Raw genomic sequence first — 15,000 nt, 5'->3', positions numbered from 1 at the left:
GAGAGAGAGAGAGAGAGAGATGGGAACCAATCGGCTGAGGGAGACAGGGCTGAGAGGAAGAGTGAGAAATAAAGGAGATAGGGAACTAGAGATGACAGGAGAAGAGAGAGGAATGAGATAGAAACAGAGATGAGAGGAGAGAAGAGAGAGAGAGAGGAAGAGTGGAATGAGTCTGAGAAAGATGAAATGGGTAGGGAGAGCGGGAAGAGATGGAATTATGGGAAATATCCAGGTCACCTGTTTCATCGTAAGGTGCTTTACGAGACAACACAGAACAACAACCTTCTCAATCAGCATCTGAGTTCCTTACAAGTGACAGATCTAGTTAACATGCACATTTATGGAGTACGAGGAAGAGAGAAGAAGAGTCAAACATCCAACTTCATCAAAATGCAAACACATGTCCATACATTCAGCATATAGAAGCATACAGAACATGAAATAGAAGCATATAAAAAAAATGCTGTTTCCATGTTGTTACTTGCAAAAATGTAATGGAAAACTAACATGCGCACACACATATACAGCTATGGGTTGATCTGAGTGATAACACACACACCCACACACACACACACACACACACACACACACACACACACACACACACACAGACACACACACACTCACACACACACACACACTCACACACAAACAGACAGACACACTCACACTTACACAAATCGGTGCAGGGAATTGGTAGTGCGATTTCAAACATAGATCAACAAACACAATACGAGCAGGAATGTCAGCCAGAGACCCATCCCAGAGAATCACGCATGAATGCAGAGACATGATAAATACACAGTGAGCAGGAGTGCACTCCTCCTACAACACACGCCATCTCAGCCTGGAAAGGACGCTGTGGCTCCTATGGTCAATCTATCACAGGGGACACACCAAGCACTCTGAGGATGGCTCATTTGTGAAAATGTGGTGAGGAAAAGCTTCTTAGTTTGGAAAAGAGCCTACGTTAGGTTTTTATCCCCCATCAGTGTGCTGGAATCAGAGTGTATTGTCGTTCAGTATTCCTGAATGTGTACACAGCCACTGTCCCAGCCCCCAACGCATGCTTATTGGATGATTAATATCTCGTGTGAGCTGAAAAAATGCCATTCCCAGAGGATGCATAATGAACATGTGATTTATCGGAGAGCCACGTACTGCATGTGAGCGGCTTACTTACAGTAATAAATCGGATTCCATTTTTTCTGCTCATCTAAATAATCATTAAGGTGTATTAAAAAGCTGTGTTTGGAAGTCTTCAACATGGATGTTAAAGAGCACTACACTTTTTCTTTTCCAGTGTTTTTTTGCAGTGCCTGCCTATTAGCATATAATGACCTCCCTCAGCAGGAGATGAACAGAGACAGGAGTGGAGAGAAGACCTTGGCCAGACCTGTGTCCCCGACACAGAACTACTGTCGCTGCTAAGCCCCTTACTGACCTCAGCTCCACCATCTCACAGCAGGGCACTTAACCTGGAGCATGAGCTCAAATCCCCCCAAAATATAGCTAACCTTATCCAGCACTCCGCATCACCACTGCAAAGACTTTTTTACTGGACGTTTATAAATTAATTCCCAATGCCAGACTCTCTATAAAGTCACGGGAAGGCCACAGCCAGAGAAAGTGACTAACTGATGAAGAAACTCTATATGACCCAGTGTGTGTGTGTGTGTGTGTGTGTGTGTATGTGTGTGTGTGTGTGTGTGTGTGTCTATGTCTATGTCCGTGAGGCATTGTCGGAAGGGAAAATTCAAACATTATAGGATGGTCAGCCCCACAGCAGGATCATGTAGAGGCTGCATGACACACACACACACACACACACACACACACACACACACACACACACACACACACACTTGGGCATAATGAGAACGCATCAAACGACACCCTCATCAGCCTTTCTCTTTGAAGCCTGGATGAAGGAAATAAAGCGAAGACGAACAGAGAAAAACAAAGTAAAGGAAAGAAGGACAGAAACAGAAGGAAACTGTAGTAAAGAAGGACAGAAACAGAAGGAAACCGTAGTAAAGTTGGTTATGTCTGGAAGTGGGCCCTAGAAATGATAAGAGTTTATATTTTCTTTATTTTCTTGAAGAACTTGAAGAAATTACAAGTTCATTTCAAAGCCCAGTGCAAAGGGTTTAAGAGGTACTTTAGTCCCTCTGCTGAAAATCAAGTTTTTATCCTTCATATTCATATTGTATTGTTATACGATACACATCATATCATGAAAATATCATCAAATAAGCTGTCAAGGCCAGGGCAGAGTATCCCAAACTTGGAAGTGTACTAGCGTTCAGCTTGTGGTGGGGCTTTTCATTTTCCTATCTAAAGCATGTGATGAGTTGGGTGTGAGAACTTCATTGTTAGAGGTCAGGCTACAAAGCTCTCTTAAATCAAAATGAGGCCGAGCAGTAAAGATACAGCCAAGCCAAGGCCATGAAAGGATTTCTTCATTTTAAAAAACAGAAGACAGTTGCCATTTTTACACAGAGATGAGTGTTTAGGGTGTATAACTAATGGTCAGAGGCAGTGTTTAAAAAGTGTACTTTATACTTAAACATGCACACACGCACGCACGCACGCATGCACGCACACACGCACGCACGCACGCACACACACACACACACACACACACGTACGCACACACACATACAAACAACCAAACTAAATCCAAGAGCACTACTATTCCGTATACTCAATTGACTCTACTCAATGAGGGAAAGAGGGTAAGACAGAGAAAGAGAGAGAGAAAGGGAGTGTGAGAGTGTGAGAGAGACAGATGGAGGGGAAAACAGTGTCTCTTCACTTCACCTTCAGTAATTACAATGTCTTACTCTTGCGCCTCACAATGGAGTCTCTAGTGGTCTTAGCCAGAATACAAATAAGGCCACTTTCATCTCTCCTCAACAAGACCTGTGAGCTACAGGAAATTGCCAAACCTATCTCTCTCACACACACACACACACACACATACACACATACACCATCCCTGTCTGTCCCTCTCAGGCACACACAGATAAATATGTACACGTGTGTACTCTCTTATTGCGTCCTCTGCTCCTGTGACACTGTTCTGGGGGACCAGCACTAATGCGTCATCTCTTTCACAGTTCAGTCTGAGTTTGGAGTTTGAGTCTGTGACGGGGAGGCCCACTGGGCGATATGCTGGGAGCATGTATATAGGCAATAAGCCACTGATATCTTTTTGTCAAAAGCAAGTACAATAGAAAAGGTAAAATCAGATAATTTGACAAATAGAGAATAAAATATTAACTTAATCCATTAACACAACCACCTCAAACAGCACTTTGGATACCTTCTATATTACAGTAAACATTGTTTTTCCTCTATGGTTTGAAGGGGGTCACAGGGTGGAATATGCCATTGAACCTGTTCAGTGAACAAATAAAGCAAAACAAACAGGAGCCCATTAAACACCTTCCAAGTTATCCACATTTTGACCCGCCTGTATTTCCAAATGCAAAAGACCCACCCCTGGACTACACTGTGATTTTCAGAGGCGAACCTACTTAGCCTGATGCTGACGACTGCAAAGATTAATTTCTCTCTCATGCGAGTGCGACTGCTTATGATTTAACTCCCGAGCGGACTCTAACCTTGACCCCGAGCGTCATGACCTATTGTTGCAGTGTTAATTAAACAGCTCATAATCTATACTCACACATAAATCTTCCCTCTTTTTCAAACTTTCTTCTCTTTTTTCTCCCCGCCGTCGCGCTAGCCGGCTCCAGCTGTGTCCTCGCGCAGCCCTGCATTTGGCCTCATTAGTGGCCGAGCACTGGCCTACTGTGTGGACGACCAATTAAAGCGCAGCGAGCGGCCGCCTCGCAGTGAAGACTTTCTCCACTGCCCCAACCATGGGGCCACTTTCTGTCCCAATTAAGGAGTTCTGCTATTTGACATGCTAACACTCAGAGAGCCTTTATTACATTATCATGAGGCTCACTCTTCCACTCGCTACTCCAAGCCTTTTTAGTGGAACTACAGCAACCTTTCCAAAATTTCCTTCGGGATTAATTAAGTATCTATCTATCTATCGATCTATCTATCTATCTATCTATCTATCTAAGAAATGGTGCGTAGATCTTTTACAGTAGGACTGTACAGAAAAACACAGTGGAAAGTAGTGTAATAGTGAAGAGGAGAAATGCCATACTGACAGAATAAGTATATTTGTGTGAAATATGGTTAATCAGTCAAAAGAAGTGGGTTAGGGGAATGTGTGTGTATATAGTAACTGTACTGTAAACACATTAGCTAGACACTTACACTTTATTTACTGTAATGATTTAGAGATATTTTCAATGGTGTTGAAAATTAAGTTTTAAGTCTCACACACACACACACACACACACACACACACACACACACACACACACACACACACACACACACACACACAGACACACACAGACACACACACCTAGATAGCCAGGCAGTTCCTTTCACAAAAAAAAACAATAAAAATGAATAAAAGTTCTTATGCCTTCCTGGTCTGCGCAGCATTATTACTATTGTCTGCCTCAAATTATCTTCTCATTTAATGATGCTCAATCTGACTATGATTTGCAAATTTATGCAAAATAGTAGCAGGTGTGTGAATTTAAACTTAATAGTCCAGTTCACTGTGCAATTGTGTGATAGTGTAATGTCCGGCATTAATCAACCGCTCTGTTTTCAACGGCACTGACTAATTAATAAATAAACACGGTTAATTAATAATGGTAATAATTAAAAATAGTAACTGCACTGCACTCTTTTCTGAAGCATAAGACATTTCAAAATGTATGTCACTTCATCATGATTATTATACGAAACAAGTTTAAAATAAGATACTTTTTTAATATACTTTAAAAATAAATTTAACATTGCGTGCAGAAAATATCAGTGATGTTAATAATAATTTAATAAATGAATACCCAAAAAACTGTGATCAAAATACACTATTAAACGGATACCTCTTTCCATTAAATAATAAAACTATTTCTCATGTAACCAATCTTTGTTCTTCATGCATTATCAAAGTGTGAATATATCTTAATATAGATCTCTTTTTTTCATGTCCTTTGAAGATTTGTACATGGATTATTTTTCAAGCCCTTACGATGTCTGTGGAACATTTCCTCCAATTAATATGACTTTCTAGTTCTGAAAGATCACAATGAACTACAATTTTGCTTTGTTTGGAATGAAGAATCAACATTCAACATTTACAAAAACATAAGAAAAAAAAAACTTTAAAGGCAAGTATTATTCCAACCAGAGATCTACCCATTTACCATTAGTAGTTAAACAGCAACCACCCAATACCAACTCACATTTGCAATCGACAACATGGTGCCCAGGTCTTAAGTAGCTTACATCACACTGACTGCCCATTCCAGACAACTACACGCTTCAGACTCAACACCAGGGGTCTGACTCAAATGGACGGCTGTCAGCTGCCTGGATGCCTTCAACTGTGTCACGAGTCAGTTGCCATACCATAGGCATCAAGGTACTCGTTATGAGATTTATTTTGAACCGCCTAGCAAGACATCGACACGCCGTCATCCATTTATTTGCTGTTGAGGCACCATTATCCATACTAACAGCTGATTTCATAATTCAATAACATTTCAGACGTTGAAGGCAGCATCAAGGATGTCTGCCTTCAAAACGTGGCTAAAATAAGGTATCTTAGAGAGTATCTGAGTTTTAGCATCAGAATGCACATTTACGCTGCATCAAAACGTGGCCAAAATAAGGTATCTTAGATAGTATCTGCGTTTTAAAATGTGGCCAAAATAAGGTATCTTAGATAGTATCTGCGTTTTAAAATGTGGCCAAAATAAGGTATCTTAGAGAGTATCTGTGTTTTAGCGTTGGAATGCACATTTAGGCGCATCTCTCGGGCTTGCCACCATTATCTCCCTTCTTCCCTCCGCTGGTGCCAGTCCACTGCAGGAGAAATTTGCACTTCAAACCCAGGAAACATTCTCTTTTTTTTCTCTCACTGGCCGTGGTGATTGTTCAGGCGAGCAAAGACCTTCGGCTCTCTGAATAATTTCCCCGCGCCTCCCGACAAAGCCATGTTTGATGGGGGGGCGGAGTGGGAGTCCACGGGGGACGGGGCACGCCACCCCTGGCAGCATACACGCTGTCAGACTGAACAGGTAGGTCACTTCCTACCTCATCGCCAAGTAACGGACTACAACTCCCAGAACTCCCCTGGGACCAACTCACTTGGTCAGTCAGTCGCTCCTCTCCCTCCTCCCATCCAATTAGGAGCTTCCGACCCAGGCCTGCACCAATCAGACTCTAATTGGGAGACATTATGAAGGTGACTTTGCGCTGATGTATTTCGGGGGCTCGTCCCTCTCTGAGGACTCTTTGATTAAGTGTGTGTGAGTGGGTGTATGGTTCAGAGCAAATCCCTGGCGGGGACAAGGGAACAGCAGAGACAGAAACTGAACAAAGCAGAGAAACACACTCTGGGTCTCTGAGAGACTGGGGAAGGCAAGGGATGAGTACACACACACACACACACACACACAGAACAACACAAACTTTACTGATCAAGTGAAGAACTCGAGAGGAACATGAATGCACATTCGCAGATTCATGGAATGACATCAAAAATGCAAACACACACACACACACAGACTCACCGCTTTCGTTGTCTGATCTGTTGTCCTGCTCGGTGTCTGTGAGCGTGAGTGCGGAGTTGGAGCGGCTGGACAGATGAGACACGGGTCCGTGGGGTTTCAGCCCCCCCCTACCCCACAGACGGATGGCGCAGTCCGACGGAAGCCCGCCCGGGGTGTGGTCTGCCCCGCCCCTCTCGTGTGATAGGCCGGTCTCTGCACAGAAGCTCAGTCCCCTGCGAGGAGCGGGGTTGCATATACCAAGCTGCCTCAGCGACAGGGTTTGGGCTGGGAGGGGTCAAAGGTGAAAGGGGAAGGTCATCAGAATTGAATCTGCCAATCAGATCAGCGCATATATTTTGGGTGCATTCAGGATCAGTCAAAGAGTTAGAGTACTGTTATAGTAACTGTCAAGGTGTGAGACTCGAAGATGTTAAACCAGAACTAGAGACATTATAATATAATATAATTTTTTTAGAGAAAAGACCTTGAAATGATGCATCAACGCTAAGCACAGTCTGCATGTGTTTATTTTCCTCTGATATCTAGGAATTGTATGGGTGTGTTCTATCATTCCCTTGTGTTCTATCATTCCCTTGTGTTCTATCATTCCCTTGTGTTCTATCATTCCCTTGTGTTCTATCATTCCCTTGTGTTCTATCATTCCCTTGTGGTGCGGATAATGAAGACGGGGAGGAGGAAAGAAACACTAACAAACACAGACATTAATGACATTTCATAACTCTAATACACAACTAACAAACACAGACATTAATGACATTTCATAACTCTAATACACAACTAACAAACACAGACATTAATGACATTTCATAACTCTAATACACAACTAACAAACACAGACATTAATGACATTTCATAACTCTAATACACAACTAACAAACACAGACATTAATGACATTTCATAACTCTAATACACAACTAACAAACACAGACATTAATGACATTTCATAACTCTAATACACAACTAACAAACACAGACATTAATGACATTTCATAACTCTAATACACAACTAACAAACACAGACATTAATGACATTTCATAACTCTAATACACAACTAACAAACACAGACATTAATGACATTTCATAACTCTAATACACAACTAACAAACACAGACATTAATGAAATTTCATAACTCTAATACACAACTAACAAACACGGACATTAATGGCATTTCACAACTCTAATACTCACTAACAAACACGAACATTAATGGCATTTCATAACTCTAATACACACATTTTTTATCTTGATATTTGTGTCCAGATGTTTGTCTCTTTGACACTGTTGAACTCTCTCGTATATGCACAGTGTCTGCTCTACATACAAGCCAATATGAAGTAAAAACTATACTGTTTATAAAACTATACGGTAGTTAACATTGGGGAATAGTCTGTTAACAACAAACAAGTAAATTGATCAGTCATTGACTTGTACATAGTTACAGTAGAATGTTATAGTTAGCCAGCCATTTTGATAGTTAAATAAGGAACATACAAGTTTCCAAAAGGAGGTATAAAAGGAAAAATTTAATTAATAAATGACAGTTTGAAAATAGGTATTGTAATATGACTTTACATTAAGGGAAAATGGGGCTCAAAGCAAGAAACAAATGAATAAATCACTGTTTGAAGCATTGAGCCATGATTACATTAAACCAAAGACAGTGTTGATTACTTTTTTGATATACAAATTAATTAAATCACAGTGTGATCTGTCTTAAATCACAGTGTGATCTGTCACTATTTATTATCATGAATACTTTTGAATTATTATTATTTTTTAAGCACGCTGTATGTTTAATTCACAAATGGAAAAAGTAGAGAGAGACCACAGTGCAACCTTATTTACTTATTTACTGGTAAAGTATCCAGTACATATAAAGTTTTATATATCCTTCAAAATAAGTAACAGTTCCTGACAGCACCGACTGACAATTCGATTAATTTGTTATTTTAGAATTAATATTAGCCAACAACAACAAAAAAACTTTATTCCTGAATGTACTTTTTAATTTCCACTAATATTTGGAGCTGTATCAAAAATAGTGAAAAGGAAACAAATATTTAAATTTTCTTGATAATACATTTACTAGATTAAATTGAATATGCTGTAGCCATATGGCATTAGCCATCGCCGCTCAAAGTGTCAGTATACAGTATTTGTTTGACTTCAAAACTATTGTTTTGAAATGGTCAATTATTTGTTTTCAAATATTGTTTGATTAAATGCAAATCCAGACATCACTGACTAGACACAAAGAAGTAAATTCAATGCTATATGAAAACAGTTTCAATCAGAAATCATTCAAGATACAAAATATGACATATGGTTCAATTAAATAAAAAAATAAAAAAATCTTATATGTTGTTACAATAACAAGGTTCAATCATTTTTTTGACAGCTGGGCTAAAATCATTTCTATGGACTGTGAGCTTATATATTCAGCAGGGGGTATCTGGAGGACTGTGTTTTACTAAATTAGATGGCTTTCAGTCCAGTAATCTGATTAAATGTAGGTATAAGTCCAACTTTAAAAAAAAAAAAAATATATATTTATTTATTACTATAATATTATTTGTTTATTTTTACGGCAATGGCAACATATGCACCACTGAATCAAACCTTTAATAGGCCATAAAATATATAATTATATCATTTATTATCTGTACATTCCCTCGAACATTAAGAAACACAAAATGCATTAAATAATGCAAGCGCCCTAAAATTTAAATTAAAATATAAATTAAATAGTAGCCTAATAGGTCTTAGAACATAATTATGCCCTGATACCACACTGCAGGCCACAAAAGGCATCATCCCCGAAAATACTGTTTCCATTACATTAAGTCAGAAACTTGACTTTGAGGATTTACTGTACAACATCTACAATGTCGATTTTATTTTCAGTTCACTTCTGTTTAATTGTTTCTTTGCCTGAATTTTTTACTACTCTGGAAATTAACGTAACATCAAAAAATGTGGCTACCCACAAAACTACCCACATCACAGCACATGCTGGTCACCTGCAGGGTAGCTAATGGTCATGAATCAAGCCCATCTAGTAATCAGCTGCCCAGAACACACAGTGCAGAGTGAGATAAACTACAGAGCATGTGAGCTTTAATCAATCACTAAACGAACCTGTGTCATACGGCACAGTAACCTCAGCAGGTGCAAATCAATGTCTGATAACCTGGTTTAACTAAAACGTTACACCATCCAAGAGCTGCCTCATGGACCTGTATGGACATGCTCTACACCCCTAAGTCCTTGTGAAAGACCTGTTTTTGTTTGAAAAAAGTAAATAAATAATAATAATAATAACCTGTCTCACACATACACACCTGCCCTCTGCCCTGCAGCTGTCAAATGATACGGAGCTGTTTTGTGCTACACGTCTGTGTCTTAGTGTGGTGCTGTGTGGACTGCACACTAGTTCTGATGTAGTGGCCAGTCTCATGGTTCTGACCTAAATCACCGTAGTTATGTGCTGTATGTTGTGACGTGCACCTGTGTCCCGTGTAGTGGAGCTCACCTGTCCCCCGGTACTCCTGGCGCTCGCGGGGCACCATGTCGGGCATGCGGTGGCGCGGTGGGTAGAGGGTCTGTGCCGCCGTGGCGGCCACAGAGTCCGTGTGCTCCAGAGCGCGCAGAGTGTCGCTCGAGCTGTACGACTTCTGCGTGAGGACCGCGGAAGACGAGGAGGAGGAGGCCGTGTGCCGACGCTCGCCGTAGCCTCCCTCCCTCTCCCTCTCTCTCTCCATCTCCCTCTCCCTCTCTCTCTCCATCTCTCGCTCCTGCTCCCTCTCCCACTCCCGCTCGCCAGCGTCACGCGCCAGCATTCCTCCTCCTCCTCCTCCTCCTCCTCCTCCGGCGGCGTCTCGGCCGCGCTCCCGCCGGCCGGTGCGGGCGATGGAGCTGTAGGTCCGCTGCGGCTCCCTGGCCTCCATGTCTGGCTACATGCTGCGCCGGCGGCCCCAGGCTCCGGAACACTGCTGCAGGGACGCCTCCCGCTCCCTTCGACTCCCAAACACCTGATCAAAGAGAGAGAGAGAGAGAGAGAGAGAGAGAGAGAGAGAGGGAGAGAAAGAGGGAGGGAGGGGAGAGGGGCAAACAGAGAAGGGAGGAGGGGAGAAAGAGAAGAGGGTGTGGAGAATTGGAGAGAAAAGAATGGGGTAAAAGAGAATGAAAAGTGTTAGAGAGAGAAAGAGCGTATAAGAGAGGGAGAGGGAGTGAGAGAGGCAGAGGACTAGAGTGATCATATAACCCCATTAAACCACACACTTAATCCCTCCTAGGCCTCTGCCTACCCCCCCCCCCCCCTCACCCCAAAGAAACTTCAGGGCCTCCCTATTCAGACATGACCCCCCAACCCCCAATCCTTACCAAACCGTGACTCCCAAATACACACACACGCTCAGACCTACACACACAAATAGACATAGACAGACAAAGACATAGACACACACACACTTTTCTCCATCTAAACCTGATTATCTGCTTTGCGTGGTCGTGTGGTGTTGTGAAGTCCCAGAGATATGGTATCCTCTGCGCGCGTCCCCTAACTAATCCAATCCATTCATAATGTGACGAACCCAATCGCACGGCCAACACAGGCCTGCCTTCTAAAACAGGAAGGCCCATTAGAAAAAGAGCTCATTATGAACGACGACTGCCAGGTAGATTGAGGATAAGCAAAACAAATGGCCCACGTCCTGAAAACCCCTGGACACCTGGAGAGCATTTAATCTGTTTACTGCAAAAAAATAAATAAATAACTGCACACAAGCCTTATTCGTACAGCTCTGCACAACGTGCCTCCATCAGGTCAACCTCATTTATTTAGCGCTATAAAAACCCACCTTCATCCAGGTTTATGGGTTCTACACCACACCACATCTTTTCAGCAACCAGCAGCACTTTACTGCAAATTTCACTGGCTTAAATTATTAGTCAAGCCCAATACCATACCCTGCTAAAACAGTAATAGCCTGCAGCCAATAATGTCTACGGTTCCTTTACTAGGTCAGTTTTGACAACTTGCAAACAGCCCCATTGGTACTGTCCAGTGGTACATGGAAACTATCATGGCGAGCGTCTGCCTTCATTATTCTATATGGTGCATAGAGGAGGCCCAGAGGAGATGTCCGGCTCTCCCACCTCGCATCATTAGGCTTCTGCAGACATCACGGCATGACAGCATCCCCCCAACCAGGCCAACAAGAAACAGATATTACAATAGAGATGCTAAGGCTTGTCCTCTAGGTGTCTAGGTATTCCCTGCATCTCTGCACTACGCAACTCTCTCTCTCTCTCTCTCTCCACTACCTGATTTCACTAATTACTCGCTTATCTCGTCTGGGAGATGCTCGGATAATTATCAGAGCGGACGGACTGGTGAATCATGGGAGTAAGAGGCGGCCGAGTTGAGTGCGGGGGATTAGTCGTCGGTGCTTGGGACCGAGAGGACGGTAATGACCCTCCTGGGGCGACCGCCAGTGTGCCTCGACACGACCGGAGAGTACAGAGTATGAGCAAAAAAAAAAAAAAACAGGTGTAGGCTACAAGCGAGGAGAGAAATGTGTCTCAGACATCTTTCCCGCATGGAATCCCCTCGGAATACCATCTCACAGCACCTCGGAGTTAGCCTGGCGGGCCATCCTATATCATTGAAATGTATAGTCTGTAATCGACCCATTCACCTCGCTTAATCCAAGGGGCAGGCAGAGAATTGTCTTTCAAACTGCCTAGGCATGCAATAGGCCAGCGCTACGACCATATCCGTATCCGGTTGGCCAAACGGCAAATACATCCTTCTTCGAAAGGAATGACTTAAGTCCGTCCATTGTGTTGCTCAACTTTCAAAGAAAAGCACAAGTCCATTTCCTCCAAAGTTGACGCCAACGCCGATTCAAACAACAGCTCTTCGTTCGCCATAGCCACCTTCTTTGTTGTTCACCGTCGTAGGACTGTCAACATCCTGTTAAGCCCGCCTTAAGACTCTCTAACAAAATAGAGCGCTGTGATTGGATGACGTCCACGGCGTCAGCCAATAGAAATTCCTATGGTTTGATACTAGACGTACAGGCTGAGCAAATTAATTTGCCGCCGCTAGGGTGCGTCTAGATTTCTAGGCTACCTCGGAGTTCTTTATCTGATTCTGGAAGTAGAAGAACACCGGCTCTGCTGCTGCCTGCGCCCCTGGGCCTCCCTCCTCTTGTCACAGGAATAGATTAGACAGGAGGGGGTGAGCTGGGGTGTGTCTGTGTGTGTGTGTGTGTGTGTGTGTGTGTGTGTGTGGTGGCGGTGGTGGGGGGGGGGGGGGCGGGGGGGCGTGGGTGGCAACTAAGGCAACCATTAAAGCCCCAGAGTCAGGCGGAGGGGGACACCTGTCTATAAAAGGAATCTCTGAGATTATCCTCTTAATCAACTGTGGCCCCTCACCCAGAAAGCACTCATTGTCAGATCTCCAGATTACAGGACACCTGATCTGATGGGAGGTTTATCAGGCCGAGAAAACCTCACAATGACATTTCCTCTACGAGTCTGCTGCATTCTCAGCTTTTTATTCACGCCTGGGAGCACCCTCACACTATCACAATAAGGCTTTAGAGGACATGTTTTTTGGAGGCAACCATACCAGCAGCTGTATAGCAGAATGTACACTCCATTCTCATGGGTCGGGAGACATTCATTTCATCTTATCTTTGGATTGAATAAAAGCGCTGTGGTGTCGAAGTGAGCAGGCCCTGTGTTAGCTCTGCACTGGAGCCTGGAGTCACCAATCACATACTGTACCTAGCAAGAAAAACAGACTGGTATCATAATGGAGTGTGTGTGTGTGTGTGTGTGTGTGTGTGTGTGTGTGTGTGTGTGTGTGTGTGTGTGTGTGTGGTCAGCTAAGTGATAGAACACTTGCTTCTTTTCCCATCAGTGTCTTCACAAGTGCTCCACTGACACTGGACGATACATCACATCCAGCAGGTCACCTGACAGACACCGCTGTTATAAATCACACTAATGAGAGAGTGTGTATGGCCTGTGTGTGACTGTGTGTGACTGTGTGTGTGTGTGTGTGTGTGTGTGTGTGTAACTATATGTGTGTGTGTGTGTGTGTGTGTGTGTGTGTGTGTGTGTGTGTGTGTGTGTGTGTGTGTGTGCGCTTGCTCCTGCTCCTCTCAGCTGAGATGAGTGTGTGTTACGAGCGTTCGGTGGGCCCGTAACACCTCCACTGACCCGTGGGCCCTCACAGAAACACCTGACCGTGCAGAAAACACACGCGCTCAGACACACAGAGGAACGGCGAGCACGAGAGAGCAGGAAATGACCCCTCTGTCCACACCTCACTTACGGTGATGGATGCCCGACGAGCTGTATGCCAGATGCCCTCATTGACACTCAACAGAAAGAGGAACGCAGCACACTGGATTAACACTGTAGAGATTTCTAGGAAGAGGAAGCATCCAACCCCACCACCACCACCAACACTATATGTGGAACATAACCGTGAGGCATTCAACACAACCAAGACTACACTATATGTGGAACATAACCGTGAGGCATTCAACACCACCAACACTATGTGTGGAACATAACCGTGATGCCTTGTGGTCTTGTGTTCTAGCCCAGTCTTGTTAACACCTGTCAGGCTTGTGTTGTGTGTTGTGTTGAGTTGTCTGGGTGACATGTAAATTCATGAAGTAATTTCAGCAAACAGGCTTTAGCTCTAAGCACTGAGACACCATGATAATCTCTGGTTGGAGGAAGGAGTTATGAAGCATGGTGATGGATGTGTGGGAAGAGAAATCTTGGGACTGAATCCACCTTCCATACCTAGACAGCGGTTAGAAATGCTGCAGCATTTAGTAGAGAGCCTCAAAAGCTTTGAATTACAATAAGGGCAAATTAAAAGCGACATAAAGAGGAGATACATAGCAATTTAGAGGAGGGACATAAAGAGGAGATGGGACATAGCAATTTAGCACAAGAGGCTTCTTTATATTATTTATTCTCTTCAGACAGACCGCTGAAACACAACTACAACCTCTCACCTAGAGAGGCTAACTGGGCAGAGAAAGACAAGGCTAGTGTGCCACCATGACTTTGAACCAATAAAGTCATTTAAGGCAGAATAAATTGGTTTCCACCAGAGTGACCCATATTCCTTAGCTAAGCACATGGAGTATCCCTGAGACAGAGAGAGAGAGAAAGAGAGAGAGAGAGAGAGAGAAGGAGAAGGACAACGAGAAAGAGAGAAGGAGAAGGACAGAGAGGAGAGAGAGAAAGAGGGAGAATGAGAGAGACGGGTAAGTAGACG

General features: G+C 43.3%; 1 protein-coding gene across 1 annotated transcript in view; it reads right to left on the bottom strand.

The window, feature by feature from the left end:
• The window catches only part of LOC143126305 (teneurin-3), a 133,263-nt gene extending 122,801 nt beyond the window's left edge, over nucleotides 1–10,462 (bottom strand). The window contains exons 1-2 of the mRNA XM_076288197.1: nucleotides 10,219–10,462; nucleotides 6,676–6,947 (exon numbers count right to left, since the gene is read on the bottom strand). Of these exons, the coding sequence (XP_076144312.1) occupies nucleotides 6,676–6,947; nucleotides 10,219–10,447 (501 nt within the window). The 5' untranslated portion in view covers nucleotides 10,448–10,462. The remainder of the gene's footprint in view (nucleotides 1–6,675; nucleotides 6,948–10,218) is intronic.
• Between the last annotated feature and the right edge of the window lie 4,538 nt (nucleotides 10,463–15,000).

The sequence above is a fragment of the Alosa pseudoharengus genome, unplaced genomic scaffold (assembly GCF_046254945.1).
Source record: "Alosa pseudoharengus isolate Yale_2024_CS ecotype anadromous, Long Island Sound unplaced genomic scaffold, YU_APseudo_1.1 YU_APseudo_1.1_scf_16, whole genome shotgun sequence".
NCBI lineage: Eukaryota > Metazoa > Chordata > Actinopteri > Clupeiformes > Clupeidae > Alosa > Alosa pseudoharengus.
This window is presented reverse-complemented; position numbering and strand designations above follow the sequence as displayed.